Source organism: Solea senegalensis, linkage group LG2 (assembly GCF_019176455.1).
Source record: "Solea senegalensis isolate Sse05_10M linkage group LG2, IFAPA_SoseM_1, whole genome shotgun sequence".
Lineage (NCBI taxonomy): Eukaryota > Metazoa > Chordata > Actinopteri > Pleuronectiformes > Soleidae > Solea > Solea senegalensis.
Genome location: NC_058022.1, coordinates 9504276 through 9527202, shown reverse-complemented (window position 1 = coordinate 9527202; position 22927 = coordinate 9504276). Strand labels below are relative to the sequence as shown.

Sequence of the window (22927 nt, the reverse complement as noted above, 5' to 3'; positions counted from 1 at the left end):
GAACTTGTTTATTTTTTGTTTTGTTTTTAATGAAATAACTTTAGATTATTGCTTACAAAACACCCATAGTTACTGAGATACTACCGGAGACCACAATCGCAGGTGCTGGTAGTAGGTGGTACTCAGATCTGCATTAGTGGTAGTTTTGTTAACATCTCCTTAGAAAAGACAAACACTGAGTCATCGATTAACGGATGGATTACAGTTGTGTTTCCAGCACCTACCTTACCATTACATATTAGCTCCTCTTTCTCCAAGACAACAATAATGAAGTTAAACCCAATTGTTGCAGCTGCTTTATTCTTTCATCTAAATGGTTAATCATAGTGAGATGTTCTGAGTCACATGGTGACACTATACCCTACGCCCTCTCCGGATAAGTATTGTTTCCCCTTCACCAGCATCTGTGTGTTAGTCCTCGACGATCAGGTTGGCCCACATGTCGGAAAGGTTCAAGGTGTCAGGCGCTTAGGGTCACGTGGGAACATGGAGGTCTGGCGCACGTTGTGGAGGCCGAGGTACAGCATGCAGACTCTCTCCAGGCCTGGGAACAAAGACACTTCAGTCACTAAACTCATTTTTATTTCAGTCATTAACCTCCAAAACTATGTTCAGACTATCTGCACTCCACTGCAAGTGATCAAATCAGATTTGACTTATCAGCATTTAGTATGAAGTAACCGTACCCACATTCGTGGTATTCAAACACAGATGCAGGGCAAATGGAGGCACATTATCTCACTCTCCAAATAATCACCCTGTCAAGTGTCACAGTGTAGGACTTGCTAAGTGTGACAGAGGAGACAGCTTCACTGTGCAGCACTTCTGTCTCAAATTTGATGTCAAGTCGTCGTTGTGTGTCACGTTAAAGAGTGACGCAAAACAAATCTTAAGAAAAATATATATCAATAAATAAACTTTTAAGTTAAATCAGAATAAAAGGTTTTTTTTAATTTATTTTATAGAAGAAATGACAAAACAAGTTCCATGATAAAATGTTTTGCATAAACTTATTAAATCATTTTGGACGGACTTATGTTACTTACCAATGCCTCCACCACCATGTGGGGCAGCTCCATAGCGGAAGGAGTCAATGTAGGCCTTGATCTTCTCCAGATCTAAATGATCATAAACAGAAAGAGGATTGGATGTTAGGGGCAAAAAAGAAAATTTCCTGGTGTTGTAATGTCACTGTATCACCAAAAGAGGGAGACAAAGATCACACTTAAAAATTCCCCTAACACAGCCATCAGTACTCTTACCAATCTGGTGATGCATGGCTCGCTCTGTAAGAAACTGAGCATCGTGGACTCTCTGAGCTCCAGACAGAATCTCCTCACCTCTCATGAACATGTCATAAGAGTTGGAGTATTTCTGTTCAAAACAGAGACAAAAAAAAAAAATCAATCCAAACATCTATACTTTGAAGGAAAAGGAAATACTCTGATGCACATATATCAATAAAGACATTAAAATGAAGCTGGGATGATTAAAATAAAGATCATCATCTTTTCAAGTTTACAAGAAACACAACTAAAACAGAGGGGGAAAAATTGTGTTATGATGGTTCCTCCTGCACCATTTTCTCCCTACGTTAAAAAAATCTGTATGGGTACTCACATCTTTTTTATGAGCACAGTGTGCAAAGTTTTACTTGTATTGCAAAGCTGTATATTAGTATATATCGAGGCAATAGAGAAGGCTGAAGTGAGTCTTTGGCTGGTTTCTCTTTGGCCATAATGCAAGTTTAATCCCTGGTCAAAAGCAAAATTAATGAAACTAATAAAAATGTGCATGACACCATTTCTCACCATGAACAGCTTTTAAAGGTTAAACTGCAAAGGATTTGGTATGATCTACTCTTACACTTGAACAAAAAGCACAGCCCCGCCTCTCTTAAAGATGAAGTGGATCCCTAATTAACGTTACTGGTAAAACTGGTGTTTGTCCAACTGTTTCATGTTGACAAATGTTCTGTAAAATAGGTCTATGAAGCCTATGATGTTTATTAAAGACATATTTGACAGACACAAACAACAAAGCTGGTGCTCAGACTTGTGCACAGTGCTGTATGTTTATGTGTGTGTGAGAGAGACTTACCGGGTTGTTTGGATCGGGCATGGTGTAGAAGGGTCTCACAGCCAGTGGATATTTATCCAACACATAGAAGTCGGTATCATACTGAGAGGAAAATGGGAATAATAAACACAAACAGTCAACGGCAATGTTATATTTTCAGTCTATAGCAATGAACTACTTAATAAATGCATGCCTTATAGTTACATGCTGTATAATCTCTGTCTCCTTCTAACCGTTAAGCTTATTCTTTAAGTTAAAATAACGTCTAAACATACCTTTTCCTTGACTAGACGACCAAGCAGCTTTTCATTGGGTGTACTACAAAAAAATAGAAAAACATTTTCTTTATTATCTACTTTTGTAGCAGTGTTCACCTGTAACCTGACTGCAACTGGATGTTATTTCATTTAATCCCACTACAGTGTAGAAGACAAAAAAACATATGGATTATTGATATCATCTGCAGTTTCAAATTAAATTTATCAAACAAGACGAGTTGAGGGTGAACCAAAGGGGTGTGCGTGATGTATTCTGACCTGAGATCTTCCTCGTCACCCATCTCCACCCCGGCCTCGTGCAGCATGGCCAAAGCCTCGGTGTACTCCAGCCTCAGAGTGGGCTCCAAGAATTTGAAAGGCTCACTGGGAAACTGCTTGTTCACAGTCTGGATCTCAGTTTGGAAGCTGATGAAACACAAACCACACCACATCAACTAAGACAAGTCGAAAAGCATGCTCTTTGGTGTCTTTCTGGGGTAAAACTGTGGGGGAAACAGAGCTAGTGGAGACAATACACAAAAACAAATCCAAGTTATCTGCATCAAAATGTATGAACTTACAGATCTAAACTGAGAAACTGACAGGAATTGTCACATTCAGTTACGTGTGAAAAAATACTGGCTCTGCCTCTTGTGATCCACATCACAATTTAATGAATTAATCGTATAATCCTGAGTTCAGTGCTGTTTCAGTAGTTTTTATGTAATCCTGTTTACAAATAAATAAACAAAAACACAACATTTTTGCAGAGATAATTAGAAAAACTATTAGGGTGATGGAAAGACAACATTTATCCAGTTTTGAAAAGACATCTAACAATCAGTAATCGTTTTAAAAACATCACGAGATGATTAACAGAGCTTGAAAGAGGTCAAGTCATCTGTGGCTGGATGATCACTCGAGTCTTTTAATATGTAAAAGAGGAACGTGTTTGGAAGTCGTGAAAACAAAAGTCAAACTATCAAACTGACCTGACAAAGAGGAACCACGATGGTGACTCATGTTTACAGTATAACGGTGGCCTGCCATCTGCAGCAAATTTGTTTGCCGTGTGACTTTTTTTGACTCACATCTGAATCGGTGTTTCACTGTGACTTTTGGCTCTATTTTAATGATCCAAACACATGGTGCAAGAGGTTTAGGGTGTGTCCAAATCAACTCGTGTAAGTTCAGTGGTGGAAATGTCACAAGCAAGGTGGGTGCCGGTTATTTTAAACACGTGTGTTTCTGGTGTAACATACCATAAACCAATTAGAGACAAATCAAATGTTTTTTGTCCCTGAGGTAGTAAAGAAACTGAGTTGAATGTATGTATTGTATATACACTGTCTCTCTTTCTTTATAGAGCCTTTTCTTTTTAATGCTCACATCAGGCCATTAGTCAAATGCCTTACTTTCATTTAAATAATGACCTGGTCCAATGATACAAGTAAAACAGTGCATATTACAGAATTCACGGGATGTGAGCAAAGTAAGAAATAAATGAGGGAAAGAAACAGGAGTTCAACTTTCCCACATTTCAGTTTGAGAGCAGAAGTTCAAGTCATATACTATATATATATATTTGTATGTATATACACACATAGATTATGCACGCACGCACACACACACAGGGTTATTCTTTAGCAGTGCAGCCATGATAATGAGGAAATAAAACCGAATAGCCCAACTAAAAAAAATAAAAACCTACTGCAACTTATAAGCATTTAGAAAACCCCCAGAAAATGCAGCACCTGTATATATATAAAAAAGGTTTTGTGTCTCATCTTCTGCATCTGCTTTCAAGCTAATTACATGTAATATACTGATATTCTCACCACTAGGAGGCAGTAGAACTACATGATTACATTTTCCTGTGTGCAGTTCTATGAACTCAGTTACAACTACTGATTAAGCAGACAGCACTGCGTGATAACGTTTAATGTGGTTTTAAACAGTTGACATGGCTTTACTGAGACTTTTGGCCAGTCATGAAATGTCCACTTCACGTACAGATCCTGTCAAAATTCAGCCAGTTTTTTGTGCAATCATCACTTAAACTCACACATTACTTGAATCTGTAAAGTTAAAACAAAAGAGTGTTAGTTTTGAGTCATGGTAAATCTTACTTGTCTCTCAGGCCCTTGAAGATCTGTACCATAGTCTCCGTGATGGAGTCAATGACTTCATGGTAATGGTAGTTGAAGGCCATTTCAATATCCAGACCCACAAACTCGGTCAAGTGACGGTGAGTGTTAGAGTCCTCCGCCCTGAAAACTGAAATGTAGCAGATTTAATATCAGTGGCTACAGGATGTCAAGGGAAGACATCAGAATCATATTTTTAATCACAAATAAACACCATTAGTGAGGGTGTGGATTATAATCACATTAGCTTAATACGGTATTGATGGTAAAAAAAAAACTTTCCTTTGTAAATAGTGTAAGTCCTATAAGAACCTCAGTATTGACATTATTGATTTCTGATCCTTTCAGTTCTACAGACTGTTGTGGTAAACAAGTGGTAAACAACATACATACAGCTGGTTAATGTATCAACATCTACATATGGCTGAACAGAGTGGAAATGGGGCACATGAATAGAATAGAATATATACTTTATTAATCCCCTTAGGGAAATTATTTCTCTGCATTTGACCCATCCTAGAATTAGGAGCAGTGGGCTGCCACTTGAACCGGCGACCTTCCAGTTACAAGCCAAGTTCCCTTTCCACTTGGCCACGGGCTGCCTGTGTGCACATGTGCTCGTTATTGCTATACGACAGAGTTATAAAACAGATCCGCATGTATGGATGCTTTGTAAACGTGGATATTTATATTTTATGAACAAACAACACGGTTTTACGCACCTGACTCCAGCACACATTTACTGAAAGAACCAATGAAAATAGAATAGTGCCAAAAATAACAAGACATCTGCTCTTCAGTGGCAAAGACCAGCCTTGTGTTTACCGTTTATCTGTTTGTATGATATGCTTAAAACGCAGAGGTACTGCTGGCCACAGAGATTTAAAGCAAACTGGATCCCAATTCTTAGTGGGTAAATCTGTGCGACTGTAACTAAGGCAACAGCAGTGAGTACATTATTGCCTTAGAAGTGGTGATGACCCTAAGCCCTTTGATTTCATTGTGTACAGCAGCAAAAAAGACCTCTGTTCAGTCAGTGAAATACTAAATGTGCAGTCCGCTCGTAAACATTTTATTTTATCTCGGGTGAGATTTTTATATCTCCTTAATAATACGAAATGGAACCCTTGTATTTACACTCTGTGGTGTGTTTATTCAATGTAATGGTGGCAATTTTTGCTCACCACAATGGCTGGGGATACTCTTAAACCCTGTACAGCGTCATAAAGTCTTTTATAAGTCCCACTGTGTCACTTACACGCTAAACCACACAGCAGCTCTGACCATTGTTAGTATTAAAACACCAAAGAGGTGTCTGTTAAATGTTTAATCATTTAAATGCATTAGGAGCCATTTTAACAATGGGCATCTCAGTTAATGGGGGTCTGCGTTTTTACAGCACTCCTGTAACTCACTTTGCTGTTTACCATATGTGAATGAAAGTGGGTGAGGGGGACAGATGGGAGGAATTCTTACCTGGCCCCACACAGAAGACCTTGTCAAAGTCAGCACAGATGCACATCTGCTTGTAGAGCTGGGGAGACTGGGCCAGGTAGGCACTGGTTTTAAAGTAAGACACAGTGAAGACATTCGCTCCACCTTCACTGGCAGCTGGAAGTGAACAAAAGCAACATTTAGACATAACATTTAATGACATTTAGGTGCTGGAGCAAATACCCTCATCCCAATAACCCTACAAATGAAGATGGATATCACCTGTCCACTAAACGTCTTGAAAAAACATTATCTTGAAAATAAAGATATTTCTGTGGCACATTGTTTTTCACTGTCACAAAAGAAGTTACCTGGCATGTTTCAAAACACACACACACACACAAAAAGATCATATAACATTAGGCAGACTTGCAGAAAAACATTTTGTGATTCCCTTTTCCACAGACGTCACAGGACATGAACTGATATTCTCACACTGTCAAAAATAGGATTAGGGTGGGAGTACAAACTGTTCAGTGTGCGCACGTGATGGGTGTTGGTAGACAGGATGTGGTTTTTGCAAGAAACTTACTATGATGGTTTACAGTTGGTACCACAAAAAAAGGGCGGCAGTTTTGAATTTCTAAGTGCCAGACTTAGCAAAGCTCATTGGCTCTTGAAGAAAAGGAGGTTTCGCAACAGTTTCACCTGAGAGACAAGATAAAAGCTAAGATAGTAATATAAATGTGATTGTATGATAGGATTGTGATTCTATTGTGATTTAAACTATTATTAGACGTATCCTGAGGTTTACCTCTCGTTTTGTAAATCGGAAATTAGTTTCACCTGAAAAAACAGAAAAGCTTGATGGGTGCTTGTAGAATACCAAAGTGGCTTTTCAATACACTGCTTCCCATGCTAAAGTTGGGTTCAATAAAAAAAACAAATTAGATGGGAAAATGTGTGCACCTGAGTATGAACAGTTTGGAGAAAGGAAATTGGTAAACACATGGTGAGCCTGTGAACAGAAGCCAGATTGTAGAAATGAAATATGTGAGACACCATTATAAGTGTTTATGATTTTCACAAAAATGGTGTGTGTGTGTGTGTGTGTGTAAAATCACTGTGAACGAGACTGCGTCCCGAGTCCTCACGCTACCAGAAACCTTACTCTCTTTGTCAGGAAAATACATTTCCATGGTTTTCTCAGTTTAATCAATGGTTGATTATCAGGCTAATTTTTCTACGCATCAACATTCATGATGTGTTGTATTGAGAGTTCACAGCTACAACAGGTGTACAGGTGGCGAGAAACGAGGCTGATCTACATGAACACATTTCCAGGTCATGATTTAAAAATTATGATTTAAAAAAGAAAGAAAGGGGAAACTGCCTGCAGGTGTACATGTGCACTGGTTTATAATTTTCCATTTCTCCATTTTAGGCTTTTGCATGCATTTATACTGTAAGTATGGATACTACACACTGTTTTATAAATGAGGCCCTCATGGTGAGAACAAACTTCATGAAGAGAGACGGTACACAGGGAAAAACTCCAATAAATGTGTGCTCTGCATGTTGGTGAAATGAGAAACTTTTTTCACCCCAGGCTTGTTTTCTTTCAGCAATGTGGGACAAAGCCTTTTAGAAGTAAACTTCAGCTCCAACATTCAAATGAGAAGGGCATTGTGTGGAAATGTCAAAGCTCACGTTGGGATGCATTACATTTCAGACAGAAAATTCTAACTACCGTCTTGTTGTTTGACTCAAATGCAGATGTGACGGAATGCACTTGTGTTTTGCTTCATAAACTGCTACAAATGAACCCCGGGACAACCCAAACAGGAAGTTAACATTACAACTGTCACACAGTGAGTCACAGGACATCTGTGGGCGTACATTTGAAAAAAAGATTCAGTGTTAATCTCAATTTTCCCACAAGCCAGGGTCAGTGTGACAGGACTGAGTTTGTTACCTGATATAATTTTAGGGGTCTGGATCTCCACAAAGCCCTTTTTGGTGAGAGTGTCTCTGAAGAGCTGGCACACTCCTGACTGCAGCCGAAAGATGGCCTGGCTGGTGGTTGTCTACAGGAGAATTCATAAAGAGACACAGAAGCATCACCACAATTAGCATGATTTCGCTGACTTTTATTTTTTTTCCAACACAATATCTGCAACTCTTCTGACTGTGAAGAATGAAATAATGATTTGCTAGAGTGGGCATGTCATACATTCAAACCCATCATTATTCCTTGGAAACTTTAAACCATGATAAACATTAGTTCAGAATATAAATGTAAAAATTGGGCAGGGAGAAGAATCACTCAAAATAAACAGGGGATTCAACCAAAGCTGCAAAACTGAGGCAACATGGGAAAACCTAAGGGACCCTCCCTAAATTCCTCCGACTCATTTCAAATGACCACACGGTTTCTAAACGTGAGCTTTACTAGCTTTCAGCTCTATTGAGAGTAATAATCACACCTCTCATGATGAGACAGCAGAATGGAACAAACTCCTCCACTCACCTTTCTTCTCGTTTTTTTTTTCATTGTGTAGCAAGTTTTCCCTTCAAAACACTCCGGATTGTTTGTCCATTCAAGTATTTACACACTTTACATACACATTTACAGGTAGTATATTCATTTTTGGTCGATAAAACCTGTAAATGTTACGCACTAGACCTCTAAGTGGTTTAATTTGTCCCCCTTTCCCCATCTAATGCCTGTCTAGCTCCATACAGGTTTCTTGTAACAGCTGGCAGGAAGGAAACATGATACTTTCTGTCTCAATACTGAATTCTAATTTACACTCTGAAGACCTTAATACACAAAACTGCAAAAACGCTTGACGTAATAATGCAAAAAAAAAAAAAAGACGGCGCTCTTTGAAAGGCAGTAAACCAAATAAATCAAAATGTGTGACCCTTTTTACGCACTGGGCTGTGGCCTACATTAAATCTGTGGAAACGGACCCAAACCAGCATGTGCACAACGTTGAAAAATTTCGAAATCACTTCCTGTTTACAACAAGTCTGCACCAAGTAGGTAAAAAAGTGTGAGGCAGGGGAAACAGTGGCAAACAACAGTAATATAAGACCCAGCTGTGGTAACGATCCACCACAGGCAAGCTTCACCTCAACACTCTTTTCAGTAACAGGGCACATCATCTGCTTCTCTGCACTTAAATATATAATGAACTGAAAGTGTCACCTTTTTTTTTCCAAGAATAAAAAAATGTAACTACCTGTGAATCCGCTGAAGGATTGAAAAGTATTATGCAACTCTTAAAAAAAAACCAAAATCAATTACCTATTTAAGCTGTACATTTTTTTAGGTGATCGTAAAATGAATCTATTTACATTCTGATCTATAAATCACACAAAAATAAGTAACCTGTAAATGTCACCTTGTCCTTGACTGTGTTGTGATGAGAATCTTCTAGACCTCTCTGATCTTGGCTGGTTCTCATTTACACTTTTCTTACAAATTCTATACTGCGCCAGAGAGACACTGTCCAAGAGTAGATCCAGCTTCTTATGCAGATTCAATTAAATAAACTAAACTGTCCAGTGTTGTAGGGTGAAGCACTATGTTTAAAGATGGTCAATAAGGATGTGCTTCATAGAAACTAAATTATTATTGGATATTTTTATAGCTCCATTTGTAGTCTCTTCAGCAGTGTGGGAACCACTTTATAGTTGCACTGGGCTCCAAGCGTGAAACTGATGACAGGCCGTGAGTGCACAGTGTTATAGAAACAGGTGTTGCTGCAAGGTTTGTGAGCCACGCAGCTCTGTGCCACGGCGTTAGCGCCTTCCTGCCTGTCGCATCATTCACATGGGAGGCACAGATCAAAACAATCAGACACTTTGTGTCTTGCCGTCTTCTGTTGCTGGCAGAGGCTTTGCACGTCTCCCGCGCGGCACAAGATTGATAGCATCAGCCCATTAAATCACACACTACCCACTCTAGAAGTGTTGAGGTTTGCCCTGCATTTGAAAATGCTAACAGTTTCTCATAAAGCTGCCTGCTTTGCCTGGGATATAAAAAAAGATTTTGCATTTGTCATCTTATTGTTTTGACTACAAACAAATAGCACTGTATAAAAGGTGCAGCTTTATTTACCTATATCCCTAAAGCTGAAATAGACAACTTTCTGGCATGAACTCCTCATTATGATGTTAAGTGTAACTGCACAGTGTAATGGCAATAACAAAAGACCATCTGTGTTTATATTGTTTGCCTGCAAGCCTTGCTATTACTGTTATGCTCTTGACCAACATAACGCAGTTTTCACAGCAAAATGAGGACTTGAGTTACAAGCTGCTCGCTTACTGTATTACTTTCTTTGCTTATTTGTATAACACGGTCAACAGGAGTGTCTTGCACCTACTGTGTCACAGTTGTCTGCTGGCTCTTTCACTTTGTTACTGTGTCTGTTTGTGTAATGTAAAAAATAAGTAAATAAACCTTAATATTTTGAAAGAAATGGTGAATAAAGGAAAACTTCAAAAAGGTGTGCCTTCATATATCTGAACTAACAGCTTTATTCATCTCATAAGACAATATCACATGGCCCCAATGTGGCCATGCCACTTGTGAGATTAGATATATCAGGACAAATACTCTGCAGGCTGTGTCACACACGCAGAGGTTTTTTTCACTTGTTTTTCTTCAGCTCTGGAATAGACTTACCCTGAGATCAATCACCCTGTTGTCCAGCCTGGTGTCCTGGTTTACTGTGGCTCTGCCTTCCTGAGGGCAAACAAAAACTAACATCACACATCACCAAAAGCTTCCAACTGTGAAATATTGAGTAAGTGTTCAGCCTCTGTTGTGGCCAGAGAAATGTAAATGCTTTTTAGAGGCTTTTCTAACCTCATATTTTTCAGCCTAAATTCCTGGTTTGAACTGCAGCTGAAGAATAGACAATCGGCTTGCAAAAACACTGTGTTCCTGTGCGTTTGTACAAATTCTATACAGGCTACAATACACAACAAACACCATCTGCAAAATGGGACAACAAGGCAATAGTAGAGAAAAGGCAAAAAACACACACAAATGACAAAGTAAATGTTTCATCACAGGAGGAACCACCATTTCCAGGCTCATTGGTGTAAGCCTTCCTCATAGGACCCACTGGAATTAGAATGAACAGCCTGCACTGCCACATCCTGCCCGAAACTGTCCCATGCACAATGACAAAAGGTTAGACAGACAGTCAATGAGACAGGGCTGCTCAAACCCAGGTCTCTAGGGAAGACAGGTGCTGTGACTGACGAGGTGAATCCCAGTAGAAAACATCTGGGATTGAGTTGCTACAAAAATAAAATGTATTGTCAAATGACCAGGATTTATGATCACATTTCACAAACGAACACGATAAGACACAGAGCACAACATTTTGTAAAGTTGTTCTGATCATATTTTTGCAGCAACATGTCAGTACCCCTCCCAAAAAGGTTCAGACCTCTTGCTAGAAATGTCTGAATGGGCCAGAACCCAATTATTTCAATAAATACAATATCAACCTACATTATTATTGAGCTTAAATATTGAGCTTAAAGTGAGTGACATACATACATACATATTTATATATAAATATAAAGTGTCCATTGGATTCAAACCACCGTCAAATGGGTTCACACAATGTTGGTGGTGTACTTGGTGTAACCTGATAAACTAACCCGTGTGGAGAGCACAAGCACGCACTGAATCTTTTTCTTTTTCTTTTGACTTGTTTGAGAAGCTACTCAATCTAACACAGTGACTCATTACAACATTAAATGATTGAAACAACTGAAATGAAAAGAAAAATGTAGTAAAAGGTATACTGATCTGACCTGCTGTTAAGACAGTGACTGAAACCCCCAGATAGCAGTGTCGCAATTTAGGAACCACCTATACCCTGAAGTTTAGGTGGGAAAATAATGGCTTCTATAAAGCATAATTTCAATTTAATCTGAAATGATTCAGTATTGAGTCACAACTATCCATGATTAGAATTCAAAGGGCTCTGTAAACACTTGTAAGCACTGTAATCAAATCACATTCCACGTTAACAGAGGTGAGTCATAGATATTATTAGGATATTATTCAATAAATGTAATGCTAATCACCATGAGCTATTCTGCTCATGATCTTGTTTAATTTAACTCGGTTTAATGACCCAAATCATTTTGTCTGACAAAAACCACAAACCATATATAAAAAGTGGACGCAGTCTTTTCTTGCATAATAAACACTTGCTGTTTTGTAATTTGGCCGGCATCCACTCATATGTGCTGCCCTTAATCGTCTATTTTTCTCTAAACTGGACCATAATTTACTAAATGTATGACATGTTCTCTTGAAGACGACCTATAACTTGCAATTGAGACCATTAACTCCCCAGGAAAATGTTTACTGGCATTACAAATAAAGTGAGAAGTAGGCAAATTTTTTCCTAAAATGTTCAAATTTACGCAAAAATACTTCCTGGTTAGACCCTGCACACGAAAACTTTATGTTCACTTTTTATAAAACTTCTCAGCCAAAAAAATGCAGCTCCTTGTTTTCCTTACTGCCAAATATCTTAATGCTGTGGAGACTTAAAGAGGTAAGTACAGAAGTTAGTACGACTATAGTATATGCACACGGTGTATGCAATTTGCATCAATCTTGCTTTTGATATTGCGTATTAAGATGAACTGGAGCTTTATTATGCTGTTGTCATTGCATAGTCGCAAAGTCAGACAATACCTGTCCATACACGACAATGAAATGTGACGCCCACCGACAGTCACTTCCTCTTTCTCACCCCGAGACGGTGATGTCAGAATTTATTTAATTACACCGGAGCGGAGGCTACAGCTGCTGTACTGGCTGACATTTTAACCAGGCTGGCACTGAGCTGTCTGATTATAAATATAAACCGATTCTTTCACCTGACAGCAAAAAGTTTCACCTTCAAGAATATGCCAAGATGGAGGTTTGTGGTACTCCAAATTGTTATAAGAATTTTTAATGTAAATGTTACATTTTGTATCCTCAATCATCTACATACTTATTAATAAGTATAGTAGGGGTCCTATTGTGCTTCTTTGATAGAAATGATTTTGGTGAATCAGCCTTGGGTGTCAGTCAATACAGAATCTCACATGAATAGTTACACAGAGGGAAAACAAATTGTCATCAGGTGTGTGTGCACCAGTAAAGATCTTGGGTAAAAAATGTCCCCCTTGTAGCCTCACCTCTTCTCCCTCTCCATCAGGCCTGACAGCATCATCTAACTGCAGAGGGAGACGGGGCTCTGCCTGGCTAACGACAAAAATCTGGGGGAAAGAGAAGAAACAGGAAACATTAGAATTCAAATGTTCTCATCAACTTGCAGTATGAGCAACTGTGTTAAAACCACAATCTCTGTGGGGCCAACAGTCATGTACAGGCAGATAATCTGTTGAGCTGTGCTAGTACTGTATACACCATACACATTAATGTCCTTATGAGCACCTCCTTCCTTTAGTTGGAGACTGGGTTTTACAGTTACTACACAAAGTGTAACTACTAGAACTAGGTACAATTGTTTTTGTCCAACCAAGAACCACAGTGTATTGAGTGATATGTTGAAATGATGAGAGTCTGAATGATAAGACACCTGTGCAGTTCATGTGTGAACAGATGTGTGCTCTCTGGCAAACTGTCAAGTATTACTTGTTTTTTGTTAGATGCCAGGGAGCATGACAGGGCACAATAAGAGTCTCGGACATGTGCTCTGTGTTCACATGCACTGATGATGACTGCGGTGAAATCATGCCCACCCGCTCAATGTGGAGCTCCACGTCCTGCTGGGTGCAGCTCTCGATCTTCTGCTCCACTTTCCTCACCATCGCCTCCACATCTATGATGCTCTCCTTGGTGATGCTGTACGAGGCGGTTGGAGGGGTGCAAAGTAAGAGAAACAGACAGCGCTTAGAAAACAAACTTATGTGTGGGAGGCCGTCAATGTGAGACCAAAATATTCCTTTAGAGTCTGATGGATGCTTGTAGACATGCATTTTCATTTTTCATGGTGTGATGACAATGGGAGGTGAGAGACTTTGAGTTTGGTGGTGACTTTTCCCCCCGTCATTTTGAATTGCTTCTCATTCTAAAAGGAGCAAAGGCTGTTGATAGTTGCCAATTTTGAGTAGTGGTGGATGAACAAAACCCTGCCCCCTACTACCGTTCTCTAATAACAGTAGACACTAATGTGTCAACTGTCATTAGACTCAAATTAACATGTTTTCACGTATCACAGTGTCAATTTTGATTGTTATGGGATAACCCGTACTGCACGAGAAATGAACCAGGCTTTTACTCCATTCAAAATAAATCCTCTATTTTGACTCTGGTTGACCCAACATTCATTACACTATAAACAGCAAGCAAGTTATTTCACTTTCATAACGTTTTCTTTTGCTTTCAATGTAATTTCCCTTCAATAACTGTCAGTTATTTTATATTTTTTTTTAAAACAATAATTTTACAGAGAGGAGAAGTTGTAAAAAAAGTTACAAAAGGGTAGGAGTTTAAATTACAGTGTGAGCTCGTCAACAGGTTGACTTTGAGAGCATGGTTACAAGTTCCCCTATCAAGTGAAAGTAAACTGTAGTATTTTAGGGGAACTTCTGTTACTATGGATATAAAAAAACATCACCATCTTCCCACACAGGTTCATTGCTGAAACACTGATCTCCACTAAGCCTGTGAGCCAGATGGGGAATCCCACTGAAATCCCTCGTTCCTCTTCATTAGAAAGCAGTAATGAGGGACTGGACGGTGGGGAACTGCCATCCCCACTACCCCAACAGCTGCCACCTCAATCCCTCCCCTCTAATAGGAGATCAGTTAGATAAATAAATCCCCACATTAATGACCTCCATTGAAGGCCCCAGAGCCAGTGACAACATATTCAGCAGCACACCTCAAGGGAAACGGACTAATTAATTGGGAAGTGAGACTTGAAAATATCACATGGAGATGAGTCAGTGAAAGAGGCTAATTTCATATTTTATGCCTGTTTTTAAGTTGTGAGTAATGCCACCTGGAATTCAATCAAAAATGTGATAAGATGTTGACTGTTTATGAAGATAATAACATAACTTTGGTAATTATACTCAAGAGTTTATATAGCTTGAACTCACTCTACACATATTCAGTATATGCTAATAAGAGAATATGTTACAGAGATACCTGACCCACAATTTTAACATAGCCAATATAAATGACTGACTGGACAATATTGTCATGCAATTGTAGGACTGTTACTCTCACAGACTACAGTAATAAGGATCTCATGGACACACACAGGCAGAGTCACATGCATCATCTCTGCCTGAATCAGGTGATCCAGAATTTCACTCAACCTACAAATTGCACAGTTGTTATTTTCAGTAGAAATCTAGATATTCCACAAAGGCTTCACCAGACACAGTTCTTTTTCAACTTAACACTCGGTGCTCCTGACGTACTTGAGTCCAGTGCAGATGCTGAGAACCACTTAATTAAAATGTGAGAGTGAGAAGGGAGGGTGTCCTGGATATACAATACAATATACAACATCATCATTGTCCTCAACACGATTATTAGAAGAATCAATTGTAATCCAGGGTCTTACTTAGCAATCTCAAATGTCAATCAGCGTGTGAAACTAGACTGGGCCAGAAAGCCCCAGGAACTGATCGGACCACCTGTTCCTTAATGAATAAATATTTATAAAAACCCATAACATTTTAATCTAAACAGCAACCTTCACATTATCTCTTGGTAAGTTGTTACACTGCAGTGTGACTATGCAATATTTGACTTGATACAAGACCATGGAGTCATAGAAACCATGTCATCACTTTCACTCACACTGATGTCAGGTGATGTATGGCACAACAATTTAACTGTCCAACCACAATATTGCAAAACCAGATTAAGGAACTACTGCACATTAAAGAAATCATCTGACAGTTACAAAACACATTGAAACACAACTGATGTCCAAAACTCACACACCAGAAAAACAGCCTCTTGTGTGGTTAACCTTCCTTCAACATTTAACCCCCTGAATTCCCCTGTCCTTTTTCCAATGCATTCAGTGCGATTTGTAGAGCTACTAAGTACTACAGGGACCAAAAAACAAATATGAATCTCAATGACGGCTGGGAGCCAGTCAACTGAGTCACTGAGAGGAACTTAGGAATGGTCAGGATACTGTGACATTTCTAACAGAGTGGGGTCAGTGTGGTCTGGGACCAGAGGTCATGTCTCTAGTCTAAGCAGCAGTGGCCTTGCCCTCATTTAAAAAAAACATTTCCTGTGTTTGACTCAAGTTTCCTATCAACCTCATGAGTTTGGCAAAAGGGTACTAGGGTCTCATTTATGAAACATGAGGATAATGAATGTAAGTAAAATGGTAATTTATGCACATTTGGATATTCATCAAACATTTAGTTGCGCCGACTTGTTTACATACGACTCAGGCTGGCGTGTACATAAACTCTCATTCATTATTTACTTCATTAGCACTGTATTGTCTATGCTGAATGGATGACCACATTTACTCAGAGTATTATATGAATTTAAGAAATATTTATGCTGCTGTATATTTTAAATGCAAACAACAATTATAATAACCGAGTGTTCTGCAGTTACTATATTGCTGCTCAGTCCTAAATGATCTGAGGGAGTGAGGAGCTGCGGGAGTAGAGGAAAAAGTCGCCCTCTTGTCAACCCACAGTAGTCTCTGCACTGGTCCAGAGGTCACTGACTGGAATAATGATGGGGCCTGATTTGTCTCCATTGATGTCAGGCACTGCGGTTTTTGTCAGTTAAGTGCTCTTCAATTGTGTTGTTTTAATTATGCTGATTTCTTTTTCAAATCTTGAAGGTTTCCCTGGGAGGCTGAAGTGGTAGGCACAGACAAATTGTCTTCAGTCTTTCTTTTGTGATGCTGCAAGGCTTTAACGGCTGCTACCTAATACAGGGCTTGTATCAAACAGCAATAAGTAACACTATAGTTTCTGCATTGGCCATGTGCTTTATTATCCATTGTCATATCATAACTATCATATTGGTGAGGCAGATTATGAACCTGTGTTCCTTTCATTATGTACTTATTTATGATGAGATTCAAAGCCCAAATGTTAAACTGGTACGATCAGCCTCACTGCCTTTAGCCCTTTTAATAAAGCACACTTCCTCTCATAGTCATGCTCATTCATAGACAACCAATAATGGCATGCAAGTAATGGCTCTTAAGTATTTCTTTCTCCTCTGATCCAAGCTGCTGTATCTGCCATCTCAACAGGAACCGCTCCATTAAAACACTGCTGTATCCCGCCCGGTTAACAGCCAGCTTTTGTTGTCAAGTGAAAAATGATTGATTTCCACACCAACAACCTCACTCAGAATGTGTGAAAATGGATCAACAGGCGATTAGGGCCCAGGATTTTCCCACCATTGTTTTCTGCGCACTCTGACAGGAAGTGGAGTCTCTGTACTCACTTTGCAGCAAACTTGACCATCTGCTTGCTCGCACGATCTCCCACTGCAACAAGTGCCTGCACGTTGAACTGCTGCTGACGCAGGACCAAGAAGCATTGCTTCCCTAAAAACAAAACAACAACATATAGTGCCAGGGTGTTAAGGTCCATTTCAAACAAGCTTCACAGGGCTGTCACAATAAACTCTCTGGTGCTCACGCTGATGTAATGTCAGTCTGTGCGGTCAAAGGGGCTGAGTGTTCCTCGAAGAGGGTATTTGTCAGTTGTAAGGACTCTTCTTCTAATCTACAGGTAACGTGTCAAACATTTGTAAACATGGTCTTCTCTTTGAAGAGGACTGTGTGGTGAAAGGGTGATTGCTACCTTCCTAACAAACACACACCTAAGAACAGTATAAACAAGTTAGCCAACAAAAACTCTGGGGCAGTAGACAGTCAGACCACCCAGGTACTTTGATGTTTGTTGCCTGTGAGAAAGGGGAGGGTTGGGGATAACAGTGATGCCAAAATCCCACCAACATATGCATCTCATCCACAACCAAATCAGGGTGGTGTTCTGCTCACACAGACATCCTTTCAGAGAGCACACAGCAGTGGGAAAGTGACTTTTAACTATGGAAATTATCTTGAAAGGAAATAGGGAGAGGATTGTCACAGATAAATTAATTTGTCCATAGTGACAGATTCAGAAAGGCAGTAAAAAGGTTTAATGTTTAATTCTGAGATGCAATAACCTGGCAAAGTCAGTGGGGTCATTGCACTAAAAAAAAGGCAGCATTACTGCCAAATGCTTTCAGCTGGCAGTGACATGCTTGTCTGAAAATAGTATTAATCACGCCCTCAGATTGTCAATGGCTGTCTAACATGTAAGGCGGGGGGCGGGGGGGATTCCTTGTGGAGGCTTCCACAAGGAAGGAATGTTATGTAGAAAGAAAAAAAATTCTCTCTGTGGCATGCTTTTTTTTTTACTACTACATAACTCAGCCTAAATACACAGTGATGTCAGTCCAATAGGTCAAATAGTAAATCTAACGACACTAAGTCAAAGGTGTTATAATTTGCTCTTGAAGAGAGATCATGATGTGGAAAGGGGGCTCAATAGGTTTCAGACCCGTTAGTGCAGAAGATTTTGGATTAGCACACAAGTCACCCAAACTTTTTTTTTTTTAGCACAAAAGGCCAAAAGACCAAAAACTGGTGAACAAACACAGGGAGTGATCTCACCTTTGGCTCTGCTGGTGTGGACTCGGGCACGGAGCCAGATCAGTTGGTCAGCTCTCTCAGGAGTAAGGTCTTGGATCCGTACCAAGGTCCTCTCTGGCTCAGCCACACGTGCACACGTGCACACACACACACACACACACACACACACACACACACGCATAATAACGCATTATCATCAATAATATCGCACTATCGCTATCACACGCCATTTTAATACGCCAGGCACACACGCACAATAAAAATGTTATTACTTCAAAAACAATTTTTCCACAACCCCATGTCTGGTTAAAGAATCTCACACCACCTTCTACTCCTCCTCACACACTCCCCAAGGCAGAAAGGTGTGTGAATCAGCGTGCATGTGCGTGTGTACACATACACACAATAAAATCCTCAAATTACAGACATGCCTAATAAATAAGACACACTAGGAGGGCTGCTGAAAGCTATCAACTCACCTATTCTCTGTGGGCTTTATGACAAATTGACTCTAGTTTCACCTGTGTCACTCAGAAGCATGCTTTCTTCTTATTATCAGTGAGCAGAAGAGACAGACACCAAGGCTACACCAGAGAAAACAGAGCCGCCCTTTTGGCTGGGAACTCTGCTTCAACCCACATAAAAGCCCTCACCCTCCATCCATCCATCCACCCACCCACACACCCCCACCCCATCACTATGGCTGGCTTTGGCATGCAGGTGAGGGTGGCCCCAATCTTGCTGCCACTGGAGCGGAAAGAGTATGCAGACAGACGGACGACGTCGACATGTCCACCTGCTGTTTGTTCATCAGGGAGTTATCGCACACTATTAGTTACCGCAATTATCACTGGCACTGCGACAAGAGGCTCCAAAACCATTTTCATGATGTTTATCAGTGGTAATAGTGTTACATCAGTAACGTTTGACAGCCAGTCTAACGTAATCTAAGGTGCTTTGGATGAAGATGTCGTCTTGTATCAAAACATGAAACATAAGGGATGTGCCTATTCTCTATTTCATCAGTTCACTGTCACTTGTCTCACTTGCTGAGCGGATGTTATGGTGAAAAATGTCGACTCGTATAATTACTTGCATTGTCTAGATTAAGGCAAGGGTCTAACTAGGCGACGATGATCTGAGTGATGAAACAATTAAGTTTTTAAGAGATGATTTGTGGAGGTAAACTTCCACTTCTGGATGATTGACAAGAAACCAATTACAATGCAGATGAGTATAAAAAATAAAACAACTTAACTATTAAACCTAGAAATAAAACTAAGCATTTGTTTCAACCAAAATGATCCACTGTGTCATCTGCATGTACTTCTGTGAATTTTGCTTTAGTGCCTACAATATGTGAGTGTAAATAAATACACTCTTCTAAAATTAATAGTTTTCCATCACTGCACCGATACTATACAGACAAATGTTTAGAAAAGAGAGCAGCCACATAGCTCACAAAGGAATATATTGAAAACAACATAAGAACGACCCATGAGTGCAGTGTGACGAGACAGCAAAACGGAAATTGCAAAAACAATAATGAAAAAACTAAACTAAAATCATCTACTTTTAAAATACGTTTTAAAGGCTGTTGGCCAAGGGAACAGGAGCTTTCATACTAACCCAGTTTCTGCTGGGACTGGAACATAGCTGACACACCATATCGGTCCTTTGCAAAGTCCTGAAAAAAACAACAGCAAAACAAAGCTTTAAAAAACCCCAGAAAAGTTAATTTTACATACAAATCTGAACAGCGGTCTGAACAGCAATTCTAGCACTTAACATACATCAGTCCTTCTACTACATCTGAGATAACAAACAGACAGAGACGATAATAAGGCTTATCAAGATATTAAAGGAAATGTGTTGGGTAGAGAAGAGGCTTTTTTCACTTGGTTTTCCAAAAATAGGGCTCCCAAAATACTGTTTCCGTGTAGATAAAAAGCTGATATGATACAAAACTTTTGCAGAATCTCCTTAACTCTAGCTCATGTGTCTGGACCCTTAGGCCCTCTTTACACCTGGCATTAGAGTGTGTTTGGGATCAGATAGCGATTGGACAGCACTTCACCACAAGCATTTATAGTAATGGGATAGCTATGGGATCTTGATGTGGACACCAGAGACGCATATTAATACCAGCATTTACAGCAGGTATTAATATGCGTCTCTGGTATCCACATCAAGATCCCATAGCTATCCGATTACGATCAATCCCCCCTTATGTCACCTCCCCCTCTTCTTCATCAGGGACTCGTTGCATTAAATGTGGTCACACATTGAACACACATTGGGAGGTGCTCTTCGTCCTTGGGTGTATTTACACCTGTACTTACAAGTGGTCAGATGCTATATAACAGAAAAGGTGCTGTGATTCATATAGGAAACTTACATCTTCCTCTGTGCTTGGTTGTTCAGCAGCCTAAAAACACAAAGACGTGACAGGGGTTTAAAAGACATAGTCAACAGCCAGGAAATAACAATAAAAACTGTCCATTAAATCCAAACATTAAGAAAGTGTTCAAAAAACACTCAACTTCTAATGCATCGATGTAAAACATTTTGCAACAACAGTCATGTAAATTGTGTTTTCATCTTGAGCTCGGAGGGACATGAATAACATTAATTCATCATAGCTCAGTTCTGTAGCAAAGCCTTAGATCCCTGGAATGCACAGCTCTTCTACACATCATACTCAATGAGCAATGGCAGCAGGAGATATTGCTTTGTAATAGAAAACAGCATGAGTGGGCAGATATACTTTATCTCTGAACTGACTTCTTGGCAAATGACACCAAAACTATGATGAGATAGCGTCTTGGCAAAGTTACAGCTAGATTTTCTATGCAAATTGATATTGGAGGGTGAAATAGCTGGTGGCTGTAGAGTGAACATGAATCACCCATCTCTCATATGATAATCCAGTAACATGATGAATGACATTGCATCTAATGATCAACTGAATATGGACCACCTTTGGCCATGAAGCGACCGAGCCACATGGCTCAGCAGAAAAACCACACAACAAAAAATGACACGGTTTGCAATGACTCAATAAACATTTAACTCAGCTTTCAGGTCCTCTCCTCTGTAATGCTCACTATACCTCACCAATATAGGCAGCGATAGCTGTGTATTAAACAGTGACAACAATTGCTTATTAAATTAAACATGCTGGAGTGTTGTGTCTATCCAGCTGAAGACCTTTATGCGTTACCTATAAATGTCACTTGGTGCATTAAAAAAAACAAATGCATGCGGTGTGTAATCAGTTTTTGATGAATGATACTAAAGTTGGAAGACACATTTAATGAAGAATACAGATCTCCTCTTTTATGTCCTGCAGGTCTGGTTTTGAGGGAAAGCCTGAGGAAAACGTTGGGGCTGCATTAATATAAATCTGGTTAATAACCTTTTGTAATGTATTTTGCAAGTCCTGTTCTTCACCATGTTCTGCCTTTGCTGCACTAATCGTATTGTGATGTCTTATACCTCTGTAAAACATCCAGTCTGGCAAGGACAGATTTGTTGACTCCATTTGTGATGAGATAATGCCAGTAAAACTTGATTTCGTTTTTGTACGAGTTGATTTTCTGCAGTTTCTGTTGTTTGGAAACCTTGAATTGATGGGGTAACGTTATATGACAGTTTTTAGTGCTTAGTAGGTTTCAGGTAGACAGCTCATAGAACAAGGAATGACATCTCATTAAGACCAAGCTTCAAACAATAGGAGAATGAGATGTGAGACACCTGGCAGGACAGGAAACACAGCAATGAAGCTAATCATCACAGCAGCTCAGGCTGCTTGACAAGAGTGTACCTGAACTCAACACCAGTGATACAGCAGAAACTAAATATGTAACATGCATGATTAGCTACAATAAAGGTCCTTTCTACAGCCCAAGTATAAAACCCAAGCAACGTAAATATGAGACCCAGGTGTGACGTAAATGTGGGCAAGATATATTGTGTAAGATAATATTGCGATTGTTGTTTTTAAGATATGCAAATTGACATTTTTCAATATTTAAATTACTTCACAAAGCGATGAAACACGCACTGAAACTCTGTCCACTAGTGGGCCTACGTGATCACATGACCTCTTGCCAGCATCCTCCCTGCCACTTAGGTTAGCTGTCCGTGGTTATGCTCTTAGGGAGAAAACATACTTTAGTATGTTGTCCAAAATTTGACAAAAAAGTCATACTTTAGTATGTCGCCCAAAATTTGACAAAAAAGTCATACTTTAGTATGTCGTCAAATGTTTGACGAGAAAGTAATACTT

General features: G+C 39.6%; 1 protein-coding gene across 1 annotated transcript; it reads right to left on the bottom strand.

Moving 5' to 3' along the window:
* Positions 1-7: 7 nt before the first annotated feature.
* Positions 8-21115, bottom strand: LOC122762825 (aspartate--tRNA ligase, cytoplasmic). Its single transcript, XM_044018012.1, has 16 exons — positions 21035-21115; positions 20266-20323; positions 18658-18750; positions 17436-17538; positions 13721-13823; positions 13154-13234; positions 10617-10676; positions 7893-8004; positions 5960-6094; positions 4466-4613; positions 2616-2762; positions 2355-2397; positions 2101-2181; positions 1263-1374; positions 1047-1118; positions 8-544 (listed from the first exon to the last, which is right to left on the bottom strand). The coding sequence occupies exons 2-16, from the start codon at positions 20288-20290 to the stop codon at positions 453-455; spliced, it is 1407 nt and encodes a 468-aa protein (XP_043873947.1). The 5' UTR covers positions 20291-20323; positions 21035-21115; the 3' UTR covers positions 8-452.
* Between the last annotated feature and the right edge of the window lie 1812 nt (positions 21116-22927).